Source organism: Neodiprion virginianus, chromosome 2 (genome assembly GCF_021901495.1).
Source record: "Neodiprion virginianus isolate iyNeoVirg1 chromosome 2, iyNeoVirg1.1, whole genome shotgun sequence".
NCBI classification, from domain to species: Eukaryota; Metazoa; Arthropoda; class Insecta; order Hymenoptera; family Diprionidae; genus Neodiprion; species Neodiprion virginianus.
In genome coordinates this window covers 34,982,769-35,003,334 of record NC_060878.1, presented here as the reverse complement: position 1 = coordinate 35,003,334, position 20,566 = coordinate 34,982,769, and the positions used below count along the sequence as shown (strand labels likewise).

General features: G+C 41.3%; 1 protein-coding gene across 2 annotated transcripts; it reads left to right on the top strand.

Annotated features, from left to right (window-relative positions):
* The first annotated feature begins 3,451 nt into the window (after positions 1-3,451).
* LOC124298830 (paired box pox-meso protein-like) lies at positions 3,452-19,943 on the top strand. Of its 2 annotated transcripts, XM_046751350.1 has the most exons (4): positions 3,452-4,116; positions 9,632-9,962; positions 16,402-17,046; positions 17,789-19,943. In XM_046751350.1, the coding sequence occupies exons 2-4, from the start codon at positions 9,920-9,922 to the stop codon at positions 18,394-18,396; spliced, it is 1,296 nt and encodes a 431-aa protein (XP_046607306.1). In that variant the 5' UTR covers positions 3,452-4,116; positions 9,632-9,919; the 3' UTR covers positions 18,397-19,943. The 2 variants fall into 2 exon arrangements, with proteins under 2 accessions (XP_046607306.1, XP_046607307.1); XM_046751351.1 differs by lacking the exon at positions 9,632-9,962.
* Positions 19,944-20,566: the final 623 nt, after the last annotated feature.

The following is a 20,566-nucleotide window of genomic DNA, read 5'->3' as shown; positions in this document are numbered from 1 at the left end:
GTTTTTACATTAAATATGAAAACGAATTTTTGTTTTTCGCCACCCGCAGCTGCGGCTAGGTTCACTTCCGAGTATTTTTGGCCATTCAATCGAGGGTGTGCGTATATAGGTATAAAATACAACGTACGTGTAGAACGATCGCGAGTTGTGTTGGGCAAGTACCTACACTCGTAGCCTACGCTCCTGAAACTTGGTCGCGAGCCATTAAGCCGCTACGCTATGCGAGCCACAAGAGTATCTTGCATTTACTCAGGCATATGCCAGCTTAATACTTAGGTACATGTACCCCGAGTTATGTGGTTAGTTAGTTACTTCAATGCTAATACGTCTCTGCGGGGATATAAAGATTGCAGTGTAGACAGACGAAGGGAGCGCCAACGATACAGTGACGCGCATTATCGCGGAGTTTCACTTTTCGTTAGAACATCAAATATTATACCTTCCCCAGAAAGCAGGCGTTTAGATGCAAATATTTATGAATACAACGAGTAATCTATCCCTTTGCTTATAATTTAAATACGAGCGCCATTCAATTGGATCACACTACATTTCCTTGACTTAATCAACTTTTAATATCCGATTCAATTCAACGTTCTGTTCGATCAACGAAATAACCAGAGCAGCCCGTATAAAATAATATTTTTTTCTCTGAGCCAATTAAAATTTATAGTCGTTGATACGATATTGAATTGCAGCTGTAAGGAACGCCATGAGAATGCAGGTATCAAGCTAGATATGCAGCTTGGTTAGATCGAACACACGCACCACCCATCCATTTGCGGTGTGCTGATTATTTCATTCGTAAAATCAGAAAACTCGGAATTAAACTAACTAAAAATTCGTTGGATTCTTCAAGTAGGTATCTAACTTTCAATTGATAGGTACACGTGTAAATTCGATCATCATATTTTCAAATATATTTTGCTGCGATTCAAGTACTATAGGGTTGCGCATTATATATTATACGCATACGTACGCGGGTATTTACGCATGTAAAACTTGCAGCTAGGTATATAGGTATGTGTGAAGCTATAAATAAAAGCTATATGCATATCCGACGCGTTATATTACCTGCTAAACGAAGCTGCACGCCCTCGAAGCGATCCAAAAAACGAAAAGCATCTTGCCGTGTATACCTATAGGTATACCTACCTTTAATGCACGTATTGCGACCCTAGGTCTGCATACGCACACATATCGTATATGTATATGTATGTATAAGTATGTATAAGTACGCCTGTGTGCAGTTCAGTTCACGCATGTGCCATGCTTCGTATCAACTGTCACCCCGTTAATGATGTGCAGTCGTAGGCGGGGATTCCCCCGATTCTCCTCGACAAAGAAAACCACGCGCCTATATCTTTTACTTATAAGTTTAGGTTTAATCTTATTTTTAAACTTGCGCTCGCATATTCGGAAACTTGACCATCACCTCGCTTGATTCTTTAATTTTCAATTCCATCATACTCCAGGGTCGTTAAGTTAAGGTAATTATAGCACTGTCTATAAATTACGTCCGGCTGCTCAACCGTTTGAAGATTTCAGATACCGCTGTCCCCGATTCTCGCCAAGCATATGAGTATATATTCAGTATATACAATTATATTAGAAAAAACAGTTTCATCTCGTTTCATCGGAGACGGTCCGCGATCGGATCTAAATTGTATATCCAATGTATCGAAGCCATGCTCTCGTGCAGGACGACGGCTCGGCTATTGCAAAAAGTGCGATGGGGTCGGTAAACGCGACGCGTATAAGTGACATGGCGCGTTAAATACGGCTCGGCGAAGCTCGCGCTCGCTGCACACAAGCCCATCTCGTTTCCTTGCATGTACACCTAAGTGTTCGAAAAATATATGCACACACGGGAAAGAACGAAAAGACACGGGTTACAGGCATAGACTAGTACTAGCCAGATGAAAACACGCATAAATTTAGAATCTGGGCTTCCAGCCAGATAATTCTCTGCTCCGCGAGGTGAAACGGCCTTTGCTCGTTTCATACCCAATATCCCGTACCTATACTTATGCTCCGTATCATCCGTTCATTTCAATTCATTCTTCTCCCACGGTGCTATAAGCCCCATCTATTACGTACACGATGACTATGAATCAACCAAAAAGCACCGTGGCTGCATCTACGCAAATATTCACACATTTTCTTTGCGCCTAAGATAACGTTAAGAATCACGAAGCGTTAATTGATTTTATTGTGAGATCGGAAAGGTATTCAGATTCAACTCTCTTTGTATGAAGGTTTGGAAAAGCGTCTGTAATTATGTCCTAAAAGTATTAATCTCCTAAAGTGTTATATGAATTATTCATTATAATTATAGCGAATTGGGTTGAATAATTCCTGTAAATTTGCTTTCGTTAACGCGTAATACGCTATAATATTTGAAAGTGATTTTAAATCAACAAATCATCTACTTTTTGTATACACCGAAAGCAAATTTCAATACGCCAAAATCGAGAGCACATACCGAATGGTATATTCTACTAGAATATTAACAAGTAGTGATATGAGAAATGTAGACACCGCGACTAAAATCCAGTTAATAATAATAAACTATTTTTAACGTAACATCGTAGTGCCGTAAGACTTATCCCAATACAATTTCCGTCATTATTAGTTAAAAACCAGCAACAGGTAGCCAGTGACGATTAGACAGGCGACGAGGCGCGCCTGAAAACAATGGAAAGAAGGGAGCTTAGCCATTAGCCATGCCTGTGCTGGTATATGCATACCGTGTTAAACACCCCCCGAATCGGCGAAGGCATGCCTACATCGTCGTCATACCACCTCGTACAGAGAGCAGGCTGAAAGAATAAGAAGCGGTAGTGGTGGTGGTGGTGGTTGCACGCATCGCTTGGGCGTGCTGCGCGTGTGCATATAGGACGAGTCGGTGTTAACCGTGATGCGTGGAAAGCTTAGGACGCCAGGGAAACCCGGGCGGAAAGATATCGCCGAGTGTTGGTGAGTGCGCGAGCGAAAAGGAGGCGTTTCCTCACGGTCTGTGCGCTCGCCAATGGTCCATGGCAACCGGGCTCCGCCCACCGGGGTGGATCGCGTTATAGGCGGGCTCGCGCGGGCGCATGCGCGGAACGAAAACCCCGCACTTACACCGAAGCGCTAAAGCTCACCGGCCGCTAACTAACACAATTGCGAACGACGACTCGCTCCGGGTAGTACAACCGGCCAAGAGACGGACACGGACTGTATAGTCAAAAGATCTCTTATTTCTGCTCTGGTAAATCTGTCGTCTCAGTCAGTGTGGCAGCGAAGGGCAAGCCGTGCGCCAGTGACCGTGTCCATTTGTTTTGTTGTTTTAATTTTATTTTATTTTTTTCATTGTTGAAATATCTGTTTATTCTTTTCTTTTTTTTTTCTGTCCTGTCTTACGTTCTACTCTCGTTATAGTTGTTGTTGTTGTTATTGGTTTTTTTTTTTCTAATCTCTTTATGTATTTATTTTTTCTCGACTTTTTTTCACGCGGTTTCGTTTGACGGTCTTTATATCTTTTCCGAATTTTTTTTTCGTCCACCCGGCCCGCGGTTCTTTTCCCTTTTACGCTATACGAGTTTTGAACTCGGGTCAATCGATTGTCTGGCGGAATGGAAAACGTAATGAAATATTGGAATGAAAACTGAACATACCTGCAATATACACGATATAGCAAAGCAACGTATACGCGCATGTAATGCGTTTACGAATGGGACGTATTCGTTGTACGGTAGAGTGAGATGCGACAACTTCGGAAATCGAGTGACCAAGTGTTGTTTTAAACAATATTATTTGAGGAGCAGAGGACGCTGTGCTTCGCGAGGCCGGTGCAAGCGTTATCGCACCTTATAAACTTATACGCGTCGCTTTCCGACTTGTGTGCAACGGACACGTTACACACATGCGGCAGTTGTGATATACTTTTCACTCGGAAAACGGGAACTTGGCTCTACTTGCGGCTGCATGCAACACCAGCTTGTCATATACACCGTCTAGCAACAAGTTATACGGCAACGAGTACGCTAGCGATAAAGCTCAAGCTTCGCCGTTGTATGTGGCCGTCGGCTCCGTAATAGGTGTTCAGCCTTCAAATGGATCCAACGGTGCATGGTGGTAAGCCTGCAACATTGATTTTACATTGCAAATAACCTAACCTAACAGAATTGCGTGCACGTGATGTTTATCCATACGTCTTAATTATTATTTTACATAGCCTATACAACGTTGTCGAAAATTTTTATTGCTTTATTCGATTTGTAATTTCGCTCCGAAACGAGGAACGGCTACGTGCGGGAATAAACGCGTTCTCGTATAATGTGATAAACAATTTCAGTGTAACTAAGGTTGCACGGATTATCATCATTTTGTTATCCATTGCTTTTACATTCGTGTTATAGTTCATTTTTATCACGTTACAAAATGTGTTGGGACTGATATTTCTACACGTGGATTTTGAAGAGTTGTAATCGAGGCATCTGTTCAATGGCGAAGGTACCGAAAGGCAATTTTAACAATTCAAACATTCTAACAAAATGCTTATAAAGCAATATTGATGAAACCTCAATAATGCGTGGGATATGCATATTATGTATCTACTCATTATATAACCACTCTACGCAAATCGTATGTGAACACTTTCGATTGGAAAATGTAACGATTGATCATCAAGGCAAAAAAAAGCGAAAAATTCGAGTTATAAATGTTACACTGCATGTGATACAATATGAAAACAACAGATATGCTGCAAGCAATACAATATTAGTCCATACTTCTGTACAATGAATAACGTGGTCTTATTGTTAAAAACGGTGCAATTAGAAATCAGGCCTAAGATGATCAGAAAGTCGAAGTTGACGACGTATGAATTATTTGCACAAAATTGCAGGTCACTTCAGGTAATTCCGCGTGTTCGTGTAACTGTATCATTATAGTTTATACCTACACGTTTTTATTGGATGGAGTATATTTATGGTTTATGCATATAAATATTAAAATTAATTTGATTTTACCATAGACTTCCACTATAAGTCTATAGACTTTACCGAAAGATAGAATTGAACAATTGAATCGTGTATAACCGTATAATAAATATATATCACGATATCAGCATGCTGACTCTTGTTTTTCATAATATGCGTTCAGTCGGTTGATGAATCTGCACTTTATTTCTGCACGAGTGTTACATATTAAATATAGTTTTATAATTATATTATACGCACACACACAGAGTCTGTACTATAAGTTGCAAAAAAGTCTTATGTCGCTGTGACTGCGACCTCTGGATGAAAAGTCGATTAGAAAACACCGTGGAGCTGCAACATTTGCTTGTTTTCAAAAATCACATTATCGTATCATTGAATCTGCAACACGCTGCAAATCGTGTATATATATATATATATATATATATATATATATATATATATATATATATAGGATATATATATAGCCTCAAAGCAACTGGATGATTGTTTTATCTCGTGCAAATTAAACGGACACTCCAAATTATTATCAGATCCCTATCTGCAGAATAATATCTTTCTTTGTCTTCGCTTCACAGTACATTCTATCCTGCATTAAAATTTACGTAGGTATACAAATTTGATTCGAACAAAAAGGTGTTCATTTAGTAACCAACGGTGAATATATCCATCATCACTGTTTTCTGAGTACATTACTTAAATTCTTGCGTAGGATTTGCTTCTTTAATAAGAAGTGCAGGTCAAATAATTTTTTTTTACTTTCCAACTTTCTCACCCTTTCTAATATACTGCGTGTCTCCTCGACTTATCCTTAGGAAAGTTTTGGATCTGGCCTTGCATACGCATGTTTGTCTGTTTGTTTTTGTTTTCTGTTTCGTTTTTTCTTCCTGTTTTTGTCAAGCTTTAGCTGCGAGCTTCGGGTGCATTTCACACATATGCATATATACAGACATATGCGTGTGTATATTATATTTAACACCGTGTGTACCTACATCATTAGTGTGGGTAAACAATTAATGTAAATATCTTAGAGCTGCTTTGGTAATTGCGTGATAATTAGATGCATTTCCTGCATGCAGTGCTGCCCGTAAGCAGCTGTTTAACGAAATATACTTGTCGGCGAAATGTATGTTATAGACATTATACGATACGCGTATCACTGCGGACATACAGTCATTGTCCTTAATACCTAATACCCTTGTTCCTTCTAGATTTTCAGTCATCTGCATTGTGAGTTTCAATTTATCAATAAATGGAGAATACTGCGGTGAGTTTCCAGTTACGCGTTTACGATAGAATTTAACTCACATCCTGCGGAATTCTGTGATAAAAAAAAAAAAAAAAAATTAAATTAAACAAATAAACAGCGTGGTCCTCGAGTTCAGCAAATCTCGCTGATGTTTCATTATTAAATACGTACAGGGTTTGCACAGGAAATACCAAATGGACCAAGAAAGCAATAAAAAAAAACAAAAAAAAAAATAAACGCGCACAGTAGCAGTTTACGCGCTGAAGCTTTGAGTTGACTTGGGATAGATTGGTTTGGGCTAGCCCGGAGGTTCGGTTCGAAATGGGCTCGGGGTAGGGGAGCATATATCCCAGGTTACCTAGGTATGCATGCGGGAGTTCGGGCGGAGGCTGGAGTTGCAGTCCCCGGATAAGTTGGTACACAGCGACGAAGAGTTAGTCAGGATCGAGTCGGAGCTACGCCACGGAGAGAGAGAGCGAGTAGTTATAGATTCATTAGCGTTCAATTAGTACTGTTTACACCAAATAAATATTAAATACAGCTTTTAGAAGCGGTCCTATCCTCAGTTGACAAAGGACGGTATGCAAACACTCGGGCCAATCGGTTCGCTTCCGAAAATGTCGAGACTTCGTCGTCTTTCTTCTTCGGGTTCGGATTTCTCTCGCCGTCTCTCACCTGACCTATCCCACTCTCGGTATACACGCCATACGAATCCTGCTGAAAGTTGTACATTTATTTCAACAGTACGCACACGTAATCGCGATACGCGACCGTCACTATCAGAGCGTATCACGGTTTGTACCCTCGCCTCGTCGGCTGAATTCGTCCCTTAATATCGCCGGACTTATAAAGCTAGACGTATACAATGCACCCAACAGGCGCCGGCGCCGAGTAGTTCAGGACCTTTCAAAAATCTGCACCTTTTCCGAAGCTGCAGCCAGCAATCCCTTGTATTGTGTACCGTGTAAACAGACTTCCGTTTCCCGGGATTCGTCTTACGGCTAACAGTATACGTAGGTATGCACCCTTGATTTTGAGAAGAAGTAAAGAATTTAGAAAGTTGTTTTGCCGATGCGTATAATGTTTTATATTACGTTGACGGTAGAGGTTAATTGTTATTTTTATGTCGTGACAGATATATTATTAGCGAATTATTTCATGCGGATATGACAAATAATTGCAGGAAATTATTTGGGGCCTCGTGATGCAAACGAAAGATTAGAATTTCAATTACACGCGTAGGTGTAACCGTTATTAAATCACATCTGCACGATCTACTTCGAAAGTTATAATATTATACACGAGTATCACTGACGTCATATGTTATAAACACGATTGTGCCGGCTTAAGTATATCCGCACTGTTGTAATCGATGTACTAATAATTAGCTGGTAAAAGTACTCAGATAATCGTCTGGATAATTGAACTTGCACTAGATAACGTGCGTATCGTTACTAAATAAAATACACATTCACGGAGTATATAATCAGCATGATATGTAATTATTCGGGTGTCATTTTTGCTGACCTATTCTTTGAGGAATCTGGCTGTGGGGTCAAGGTTCATTTTTGTTTTCATTCTGTGTAAATTATATAATTATCAAACAACTGTACAATCACCTGAACGATAAAATCTCAACTTTCCGTAACTACAACAGTGCTTACCATGAGAATTTCACTGCGCGTGTAATTCTTTACAACGCATGAATTAGACTATTCAGATTCGGTTACACAAAATACATTGAACATGATGTGTGTATAGACTGTGAAAATTTATTGTACATATAGGAATAAGACTTCGACTAGTTATACGATGGTTGGTGATTGTCGATTTCCATAGTTTTTCACGTGCAATTTCTACGGTACAAATGTAAAGTGAACACACACCTTGATCATACCTGCATTGCAAATGCTGTACATGATTATAATCAGATCTTATTGTTAGTACAACACATGCAGAGCTATAATTATCTTGTACGTATGGATGTATATATGCATATATGTAAGAGCCAGGCCGATAATCGAATCTGTCGAGTTGGGGTCGTAAATTTTATATCGTCGCACGCACGAGGTGTAGCGCCTTACAGCGCACTGTAGAAAGAAAACGAAATCGATCAGAGTCAATGAAAAAATTTCATCGCATTGGTATATTACGGTTCTCGAGTTTTGCATCTAGCCGTGACAATTGCAAATCTATTGCGAACCACCCGTGTACATTATACTTATATATGGGGTGTCCCTCAATTTCATATAATATCATTCCTCTTGTTTACCCTGCAATAATGCAATTAGAGTACACAACGTGTCGCAGTCATTGTTCAATTTGACAAAACAATTGAAAGCGACAATGTGTATTTCAGTTTGCAAGTGCATAATTAGAGATGGCAACAATTCTTTGTTCGCGTTACAATTACATTATACTTACGCACTGTACGTTAATATAGGTATATTGCAGCAATAAGTAACAAATATATTCAACGTATAATGCGATGAGAGAACCGAGTGATGAGAGAAAAGAGTGTATATGCATAATTTCAGGTGCGCCTGAACATTTGTTCAGGTATGCATGATGCAGAGGTACATAAATATTGTACTTACACGTTCATCGGCTGCCACAGCTACACACGTAACATGTATAAGTATACATATTGGGTTCCGAAGCGGTCAGGCCGCGTTAATAAAATCTGCACCAGCCAATTCTCTTTATGGGTATTAAATATTTTTTTAAATTCATTTTCATTGTAACTGTTGTTATTATTATTATTATTACAACTATTCATAGCTATTACTTATTCCTTTGCCGACCGTGCTTATCTGCACCGAAGCGCGACGATTCGGTGCTGATTCTAGTTCTGGATCCGATTGATTCCCTTACTTGTGGCGAGAAACATTTCATAGTGCGGTATTAAATTATACAGTTTCTGGGTATGAGGATGAAATGAGAATCCAAGTCCTCCAGGCTACAACGTAACCATAATAATCTATTTATTTTATCGCAATTAACTTGGTTCCTGTGTATATAACGTATGCGAGTCTGTAGATAATGAGAAAAATTTGTAAAAGTACAGATTAAACCCGTTGAATAGACATGTCATCTGAATTATATTCTGTTACAAGTTGTCCGGCATCACATGAGATGTTACAAACACTGCGGAGTGACATATGTCGTTGTTGACTAAGTCGTATTATAAGCAACAATAAATCACGTTTGCAGGTATATCTCAGATGCAATCTGCAATGGAATTCGTTAATTTATAATATCATAGTATTTATGTTATATCGGATGCCTGCACGATGCAGAAGCTACATGGGGGAAGCAGAAGAAAGCATACATAACATCGAGTACAAACGCGGTGTTTAAAAGATCTGATTTATTTTCGTTTTAATTAATATCTATGCAGCAGATCAAAGACGTCGCTGCCAGCGTTGAGCGTTGAGATTCAACCTATCAACAGCACCTCGGGATTTATGTACTCCGCCACCATTAGTTCTCGAGGTTTGGGCCTCCTCGAGCTGCTGTGGTTAACTTAGGCAACCGCTTTTTCATGCATCCGTGTGGACACAACGACGAACGAGGGAGCTTGCAGCGGTTAGCTACTGCAACAACCACTCGTGTTAGCGACCTCTGCAGGTAGTCTGTAAATCATCCTACGGGATTATCGTACCGGCTTACAACGTAGTTTGCAAACATGGCAGCCTCATCCCAGAATTATCGTCGTCCCGTAAATATAGGTATACATATATATATATATATAAGTTGCGCTGCGCAATTGGCGATGAAAACTACATGTTTCCTCTATTCTGTAATTTATTTATAGTTAGTCTTATTAGCCAGATACGTTATCCGCTATAATATTTGTCTATTACAAACGAGTCGTGGAATCTTTGCGCTCTATTTGTGAATGTTGCAAAATCCGAAACCCTGTGGAAGTAAGACGTAGATTATAATCTTGAAGCAGAACAAAAATGCAAGAGCAAAGTGTGTGTGTATACAGATAAACTTTAGTTTCTCTCTTCATTCTGCAAATGTTCAGTACTGCAGGATTAAAACAGTATATTGTGTAACAAGAAGGCAAACTCGGTCTTTTCGGGCCGAGTATAAGTTTGCAATATGAGTCTTACAATTAGGTGAGTCGAAGGCAAATGTTGCAAATACGTGATGCGAAAAGACCGTTTCCTCCTTGTTGCACATGATTCTTCTATAACAAGATTATGTTGAGCGCTTTTCACGAAGCACGAAATTGAAGTTAGGGTCGCGTAATGTCAGATTTTCTCGCGACAGCGTATGCATATGTATAGCATATAAATAGGTGCTTTGTGTACCTATGGAAAACATGCATGAAAGATAAACGCGTGAATCATGCTCGCGTTGTATAAAGTTCATTATACCAACCTACGTGTTGTACGGTCGTGTGCAAAAATTTGACATTGTCAAAATATGGATACGAAAGATTTTGGAAACATGCCGAGCACACGGATGATCTATTATTTTATGTAGGTGAAAGTGTCTTGAAACCGTGCGAAATTCACAGAGATTGAATTATGTTACAGCAGCAGCACGGTGCGCAAACGGAGACTTTGCGATAGAAGTTTGACCGCGTCTGACGTATCGTAAGTTGAACAAACATTGAGAAGAAGCGGACAAATTGCGTTCGTTCATATCGCTTCCAACAGGTATTATACACACCGCGCGTTGAACGTATAAAGTATTACACGCGCGATAAAATGCAGGCACGTTATACTTTTGTGTGGATGCTGTATAGGCATTACACGCGATGTTTTATAACGTGAGAGAAGTGAAGAGAATGGAGGAAATTTTGTCCCGTTCTCGGTTCCCCGATCCTAAATAAAGCCGCACGCGGTGCTTGTTCAACGCCGGTGAAACTGACATCCATCACGCGACCGGGTCCCGCCTCCTCGAACCCTCGGGAACCCTCAGCAGGAACCTCCCCGAGTCTCGCGGCAAGGTCTCGACGACGAACCCTGCGAGGCTCGATCTACGGGACGGCGAACGCGGGGTGCACGAAACGAAGTTAGGCGCTCTTCGCTCGTAGGTCTGCTCAAGTCCGCCGCAAGCGTCGCGAGGCGTCGTCGAAAGCTCGGTGGCGAGCCGCGTGTTGGTCGTGGTTAAACACATGTACTACACGCGTGTAAACCGACTACACGTGTCGGCCTCTTTGATCTCGGCCATTCATCACTCCTTGCGGGAAAAACTCTAATAATATTACATGTGAACGCGCCCAAGTTCCTGCATGTATTATACGTAGGTACGCACGTATAACAGGGCGCGCAGCGTGCGTCGGTGTGTAGGTACCTGTAATACCTATCTTTTTAAGCGCGCGCGCCCCCCGGCGAACCTGTTTGTCCATCGGCGTGTGCGTTGTACACCCCGTTCTGTGTGCTCTCTCTTACCGCGGAACAGAGCTATCCGACTCTATTTGCTCGGTGTTTACTTGTTTGCTTATCACCTCGTTCGCTTGCCCAACGAGCTTTAACCGCAACACCTATACTCCTCTATTCTCTTACGTCGTACAGCGCAACCCTCGTACCGAGAAACCGTTAAAACCTTTAACCCGGATATTTTATACTTTGGATATCGTATTTTAATTCTGTTAATTATTCCTCTTCCAGGCCCGGTTGGATTCTTTCGTCGAGGATAGAATTTTTCTTACAATGAGCTCTGTGCGAACGCGGAACCGAATTTTGCTTACCAAGCATTTCTGATTGAACCGATTTTCATTTGCGAAATGATTTTTGATAAGCTGATCGAAATTTCTTCGGAATTGAATCTCTGTGTATTCTCAGCATGGTTTTAGTTATATAGTTGTGATTATCAACGGTAACTATCAAAATAGTTAAAATCACCGTACGGATTGCATTGCATTGATTTCTCGTTACAATAGGTATTTAGTTCAGTACACGACTTAGCGTGCAGTAATAAAAGCGCAACTAATATATACATACACACACCCTGTCTAAGAATAAAAATCATTCGAGATTGTCAAGACTCATTTCTCACAAATACTTAATAGACACAATCGGTACCCGCTCATACGATCGCAGCTACGCGATCTTTGGTAATTTTTTTACTCGACTTACGTGAATTTTAAGAAATGAAATGCCGAGCTAATAGTCGTCGAAAACTGCGCAAGGCAGAGTCTAAGACGCGTTATTTATCAAGGGGAGCGCATCTCGTTGCGCTCGATTCGCAAGTTCGCAGACATGTATACCTATATGTAAAATACACGCAGCCATGGTGTGAGGCATGTGATAAATGGTAACGTGCGCGTAAGCTCGTGTAATTCGTTACAATTCTGCATCCGCACACGAATGCGAGTGTGGATTGCTCGTTTCTTGAGAAGCCATTCGAGGCAAACGCGTTCCGACACCGATGCACGAGTATGCGCACAACCTGCACCATCGCCGAGTGGAAAAAGGATGAAAAAAATGGCGATGAAATGAGGGGTAAACGGGGCTGAAGAGAGAGAGAGAAAGAGAGAGACGTACAACGTTGGCAAAAACGCGTCTCCGTCGGCGTCGAAACTCTTCCGAGAATTATTCGAGACTGCACCGTTCAGTCTCCAACACCGACTCTCCCTCCGTTCGGATTTATTGCGTTCAAAAAGTAAAAGAAAACGAAAAGATGAAGAGAATAAAAATAAAACAGAGTGAAAATATTACGAGGGAAACCTTCCGCCGAAATATATTAAAGCTTTTGGGTTATTGGTGACAGAATGGAAGAGAAATAAATTAAAAAAAAAGAAATTGTCAAATTGTTCTGCAAAACACAAGTTGCATTAACCATTTTAGGAGCACATTAAATCTACACGACAGATTTCGATGAAATTTGGTATAGGAGGGTTTTTTGGAACGTTGCAGATCACAAATCCGTCATAAGAATTTTTTACACTTTGATTACTTATAACAATTGCAAAGTTAATATTTTTTTAGAAAACAAAAAAAAAACGATTCACTCAGGTTTAATAACTGTCCTGAAGTCTCAAAAGCTCAAAAGTGCGACTCTTATTGCTTAATTTGTAGAAAAAAAAGTTAAACTTTACGCGCGCGAATCATTGAAAATTTTTTATTTGCTGGTACTAAAGGTTGTCATTCCTGATGTATACGTTCTTCCATGTTCGAAAGAACAAATCAAGAATACGTCAGCTATTATAGGTATAATTTGTATGCAGACGTTACCGGAGGTGAAAACTAGCCGAGGTATTTCGAATGACCAGGTACCTCACTTCTGTAGATTAGTTTCATTCTGCACAGTAAATTAAATGCCAAAGGCGTTGAATAGTTCGCGAAATGAGCTTGAGCTGGCGCCAATTTTACACTACCTTGTCTAGGCTGTCACCGGGATGCGTTGACGCGTTAATTTTCAACCCTTTCGCCAAACTTTCGCAACAAAAAGCTTTCCAGTGAATAAAATCCGAACAAGAATATGAGCTCTGGTCTTTCACTTGGCATTCGAGTGCTTTCGATGGACGAAAAATGACTCTGTATTATGTTTTTGGTACAAGTCAATTGTAGAATAATATGAAAATATGTTCAGGTTTCGTTTCTGAGCAATGCGGAGGACCGAAGTTTTTCGATTATCGAGATCCAGTTTTCCTTCACATTTGACAGAGTTGGAAAAGCAGCCAGCTGAATTTGAAATGATGCAATCTCGAAATAACTGTACGCCGATCACGTAAACTGAAAGAAACTACTCAGAAAATTAATACACGGAGTGATTGACGACATAGGAAGCGAGGAAAGAAAGTCGGTGTAACCAACATATAGGTGTTGAGGTTTACCCGTTGATCAACGGTCCAAAGCTCTAGACCAGAGCAGCTCGTGGATCAGGAAGGCGGTAAAAAAAGAAAGGACAAGCAGCAACTAATTAGGTACATTTCTCCTCCACAATTAGTGCAGCTAGCTACTTTTTTTCTAAAAGCCCCTGCACAAGCCAAGTCTTCGAGTTTTAGAAAGTCGGTTATTTCTTCAAAGAGTGTGACGATACACAGAAATAGTGGGTCGATGATCGTCCTCCGTCGTATCATTTTACTCACCGCGGTACAGATTTATTATATCGCTCCAAGAACCAGAATTTAATTAAGGGTGACGAACACCCGACTCAAGTATCACCGACCAGGAGTCGAAACGGAGTGAAAACTTTGACTTCACGAAAGCACAGCTTCTCCTTCTTCTTCTTCTTCTCGACTCTTCGCAGATGTATCAGGATCGATCAGAATCTGCGTGCGATCAAGGAGTACATATAATTACGAGCTACATCCGATGGTCAAAGATTGACGTGTGACATGCAGCACGGAATGAGTTTCACGGCGGGCTGGTGGAAATAGCTCGACTCGCGTGGCTCCTACTTTTCGAAAATCAGACAAACGTGGTCGGCGCGGTCAAAGTTAAAGATAGCCTCTGACCCTGCGTCGGCGGGTAGGAGAGAGACTGCAGCTATAATAGATCTACTCGCGTACCAGCAAGACGTTGCATTGGGGTTGCGAGAATCGAGCTATAACGTCTAGCTCATCGTCGGCGTCAGACGTCGTCCGTATGTAGGAGATTCGAAACGTGCTGCACCGCGACCGCCATCCAACCCCGGAATTCAACTCCAGGGGCAATTGCCAGGGCAAGGAGTTTGCTAATTAAGGGTTACTCAAGGGCAGACTGTTAACTCAAGTGTTAACCCACCGCGACGCGGACGGGCCGAACGATGCATGGATCTCATTAGACGATTTACCCTTCGGAAAACCCGGAGGGGCGCGTGCCGACACAGATACCTATGTCGTTTCGTCGAGATCTTCTAGATTTTTCCCTTTCTACGAAACTCTTTGCGCAAGATTCTCCAAATGCTTTTATCCTGAAGCTCGTATTCTGAACGTAAGCCAATAAATATCTACCGGGAATGTCGAGTAATTGGTAAATTAATTTAAAGAAGATATGGAAATTATCTATTCTTCGCTGCAGATTAACAATGGATCCATTGGATCCCAAGAACGGGAGCTTGATTTTATTTGTAACCGTATTATAGTTATGAAATGTTGAGAAAATTCATTTTACCACTTTGCCCTTCTGTTACAATTCATACCTATGAAATAGCAGCAGCATAGTTGAAACATCGCTGGTACCTTGTGTAATATTTGCCCAGAGTTATGTCGTGAAATTAATCGTAGAGGATTGTTCAAACGTAGACACGATTGGCGTGGTGGTTATATTCTGTAAAAAAAAACCGTAGTTATTTCATTATGGAATGCGTCTAAAGCATGGCAAGCAATTGCACGGCATCTTGAAAAGCACGCGTCGGATCTTTCAAGCTTGTACGGTACTTGAAGCTGCAGGCAGCCCCGGTAAATGAGGCAGAACAAACTCTCGACTACCTACAATCGCAACCGCGAGATCGAAATACCGAGACAAAAACCCACGACTTCGCATATCACGACTGTTTTGTTACGTCAGTCTCGTTTCTAAATTGAACTCTGGTACAGTTTAACTCCTGTCACTAGAGTGCTTTGCATACTTAATATCTTTGCAAGAATTATTGTCGTCGCGGTTCATATCCATTCGAAACATCCCAGAGAGAATACGAGTCGAGATTTTCGCGAACGCCTCTACAATCTGTGTCGCATGACGGTATATATGATACCTGTCTTGATCAGTCCCATAAACAGAAATTGAGCACCAATTGATACGACATGTCGGCAGAAAAATCCCACCTTTTCTGTCCCATGTTTCAAACGCACGTCCAAGTTGGGAAAATTCCAAGCGATTCGTGTGAAATTGAACTTTGCAGCGGTGCCAGACCTCGTTTACTACCGGAATATCGAGATGTCTCGTACATGGCATCTAGAGCCTTGGAATCGGGGTACTGACATGAGACGGGTACGTTCGAAACAATAAGAGTAACAAATAAAACGAGAATTTATCGAGGGTTTAACGGGCCATAAGGTTACCCCATGATCAAGTTCGACACGCCGGTTATGCTCCATGCCTACGGTTAGTGGCACCCATTTTACACTCCCCGTTCGTTACACTAGCTGATGACGATGACCGTTTGCAGTCCTGTACCTTCGAGCGTTCTTTCTGTATATATATACATATATAGAATGGTATTACAAGCATCGCAAGCTATCGATACGTGCAGATGATGCAAGGACTTGATGTTTGTTTGCAGATAGCAATGGTGGAGGGATCGGAGTCGGAGGTGGGGGCCAGCAGCAGCAGCAGCAATACGGAGAGGTTAATCAGCTGGGTGGTGTCTTCGTGAATGGAAGACCATTGCCGAACGCGGTGAGACTGAGGATCGTCGAATTGGCGCAACTGGGGATTCGGCCGTGCGACATATCGCGACAGCTCCGGGTCAGCCACGGATGCGTGAGCAAGATTTTAGCGCGGTACCACGAGACCGGAAGCATCCTTCCGGGCGCGATCGGAGGAAGCAAACCCCGAGTGACCACCCCCAAGGTCGTGCAGTACATAAAGCAGCTCAAGCTGAAGGACCCGGGAATTTTCGCGTGGGAAATCCGGGACCGTTTGCTGTCCGACGGAGTCTGCGACAAGTACAACGTTCCCTCGGTCTCCAGCATATCCAGGATCCTGAGGAACAAGGTTGGCGCCGCGACGTCCACCGCGATCCATCACCACCCTCACCACCCTCATCATCCGCATCATCCTCACCATCCGGCCCACCACCATCACCACCACCATCACCTCTACGCAGCCGCGGCTGCAGCCGGAGCGGCACTTTGCCCCGTGCCTTATCCTCCGACACCTTATCACAGTACGGCATCGGCGGCCACGCATCATCATCATCATCAAGGTGAGTCCACGTGCATACCTATACATATAAAACTCTGACGATGTCTGTAACGCTTCAACGTCTCGTTTCTTACTTTGGCTTCTTTCCTCCGTTCGACTGTAATCGTCTGATTGGAATTGTTCTTGCGGCCGTTAGTTTGCCAAGAATTATCTTGCCCCTGCATCGTGTTACACGCGTTTTTCGTAACGCTGATATTTACGTCGAATTTTAACATTCCCGACGATATTCTTCACGACAGCGTAATTATCAGGCAGACGATCTAATCGGTATTAAATAACAGGGATTATACATCGTATAAAAGTTATACGTGTGGTCGAATTAACTTCACACTGTACAAATATAATTCGCTGAATTTGAGATTTATTTAAGATTCGATTATTCAAGTGGTGATGTTTTTGTTTCGCCCGCAAGGGCCGAAGCAATTGTATACCCATCGTGAACGCAGAGTACACACTTCGCTGAAATAATTAACGTACATGCATAAAATTAGTAACGGCGATAATGAAATACTTTTATCTTTATCTTCGGAGTCGCGACTTCTATAGATTCGGGATGACATCTGTGAATAAATTCTTAATCATTCCCCTAACTCTTTCGCTTTCTCATTCTGTTTCCTCTCTCTCTCTCTCTCTCTTTCTCTCTCTCTCTCTAATCGTTGGCCCGCGATGCAAGTCGTAGTGACTCTAGCGTGTCTTACACAGATCGGGGAAGTAAATTACAATTCAGTTCCGATGCGTTCCAGTGGGCTTGACGACGCCCCAGTCGTCGAGCAAGATGCCCCCGTCGCCCCCAACCCCAACGCCAGGCGGTGGTGGTCATCGTGAACAGTCAAACACGGCGTTGCAGTGGCCAAGTCCTCACACGGTTCACGATATACTGGCAAGCAGCGTGCCAACTATACCGAATTCCTCGGCGCCGTCTTCCCTCTGCGTGATCATCAACAACAACAATAACAACACCACCATCATCACGAGCAACAACAACAACAACAACAACAACGACGACGACGACGGCGACGACGACAACGGCAATAACAGCAGCAGTAACAATAATAACAACAACAACAACAACAATAATATAAGCAACAGCAATCATGAACATCATAACGGTAACAACAACAACAACAACAACAACAACAACAACAACAACAACCATAACCACTCTCCGTCAAGTAATTATCACAACCACCCTCATCAACACCACTATCACCACCAGCAGTATTACGCCTCGACACTTTACCATCATCATCACCATCATCATCATCCCGCGGCAACGACTTCGGGCGGACTGCAGGCTGCAGTTATGATGCAATCATTGAACACCACTCAGCCGGCCAGCCCGTGCAGTTAGTTTCGCGTTATAACCGAAACTGACGAATGTTAACGAATGTGCAATTATATATATATGTCTTTAGACTTTTCTGGAATAGGTATTTAGGATTTACTATGGAAATCGATTTGAAGGGTTGATTTTTCAACTAACTTTGCGGCGGATAAACGCTGTGTGACTCGTTATGAAAACGAAAGTACTCGGTGATAGGATTATATTTATGCTCGTTGGACTCGGAAGAAGCAGAAATTAATGCCCGAACCTTGGAGCGTTCAAACCCTGAGGCTAGTCTTTTCCTTCAATCAACGATCAAGCTGTTCCACGCTGACGTTTACTGCAGTTACTGCACCATAATCTGGTTACAGTGAGTGATGCTTTTTTGCATATGGACAAGAGGAATGTACAGCTTTTGGTATTATAGTTACCGGTGTTTTTTTTTTTTTTTTATATATAATAAATTAGGTACCTTCATCAACTCCGGTGTACACGGTAGATATTAAATTTTCTCTATTCGCAAATAATAATAGAAATATATCATATCACGTATAGACTATTTATGATAACATTTTACTTAGGATGCATGACAGTGGCGGATATTGTGACAAGCTGTATTATATATATATATATATATAAACGTGCATACGTAGGATTAAATCTATACATTATCTATGTACGGTTTACCTATGATAGGAACGGAGCAATATAATTATTTGTACGAGGCACGATTGCGGTCGTGTGTTGATGTGTGACTGTTGTGTGTACATAGTACATGAAACGCGTGTGCGCGCATGTGTGTATGACGTTGTATGCGAATTATAATTATTGATGACGGTACGATTAGGTATATTTTATTATTTATTGAGTCTGCGAAATGACGACGGCGCCGCAATGTAGCTAAATTGCTGTAGGCATTATTTGCGAATTATCGCGCAAACCTTATCGCGTCATCTATTGATGTTCGATTTAATATTCGTTAATTTATTTTAAAAACACTTAGTACTACTCGAATATTTTATAGACAGTGCAAGCTGCAACAATTAAGGTCAACACCAGACGAATTTATTACAGTAATCGTTGTTCAGGTCGACATAAATCGCAAGTATTATATACTCTGTAAAGTAATTTATTTCCCACTTTTGCAATAACATATTTTTATAATATGCTTGTTGGATTAGTTCAACATTCTATCAAATTCATAATTACCGGTTATACACCCGCACTGATTACCTAATTTGGGTGCATCTCACGCAATGCTTTGACACGTTGAATGCTTGAAAATCGAAATATTGCCTTTGTGAAGTTTGCGTATATATTATATACATGTAGGTAAATTTATCGTGGCAATGCGCGAATGGCTGAACGATGTTATTGTTTCATGCCGAATCTAGGCGCGTATGGTATAATTAAGGGATGAGATGAATAAGTTATGAGTATTTGTGTCGGAATCACGTTTTTATTGTAAAGAATAAAATAGGATTATTGGTCAAATGTAAGGCTTATACGATATCAGAAAAATAATATCTATTATAATTGTACAGTATAATAAAATTTCGCAATTTAATATCCTACTTTTCTTTTATAGAATAATTCTTTCACTTCCCATGCATGTGCAGCGCAGATCTAGGTGTATAAAAAAAATGCCAATTTTCAGAAGAAAATACAAGAAGCCTGACATTACGCGCTTCGTTTGCAAATACACAATTATACAAGTTGACGGGTGAAGACGTCGACAGCCGAATTTCCGAGCCAGCATCAGAGTCGAGAACGTTAGTAGATCGGTAAACGCTGTTGAGTAAACATCGGACGATTCCTCAGTTTCGACAGAAATTAGGTATAAAAGAGAAAACCTATTATCAGGCTGTTTGGGAATATTTACTTTTTACGAACCTTGGTGAAGAATTCTACGTTTATACATTGCAGGCACAACGAAACTTGAGACCGATGTGTGAAAGATTGCGAAGACTCAAAACACGGAAACTCACAGCTGAATTAATTGCAGTCGCGACACATCTGAACAAGGCATCAATTTTGCATATGAAAGAGGGTTTGTACATTTTAAATTATTACCGATTACTCGTTATTGAACAAACAGGTGACCGCAATGCGGTTATTAATCGGATGCTTGCTACATTACATCACGTTATCCGTTATAATATATCTGTAATGCAACGAACGATTGGAGCTTATTAAA

Coding starts and splice junctions, on each gene's coding strand:
- LOC124298830 (XM_046751350.1), top strand. CDS start 9,920: ATGGCAGCCTCATCCCAGAATTATCGTCGTCCCGTAAATATAG. Junction 9,963..16,401: donor TCGTCGTCCCGTAAATATAG/GTATACATATAT, acceptor GTTTGTTTGCAG/ATAGCAATGGTGGAGGGATC. Junction 17,047..17,788: donor GCATCATCATCATCATCAAG/GTGAGTCCACGT, acceptor GATGCGTTCCAG/TGGGCTTGACGACGCCCCAG.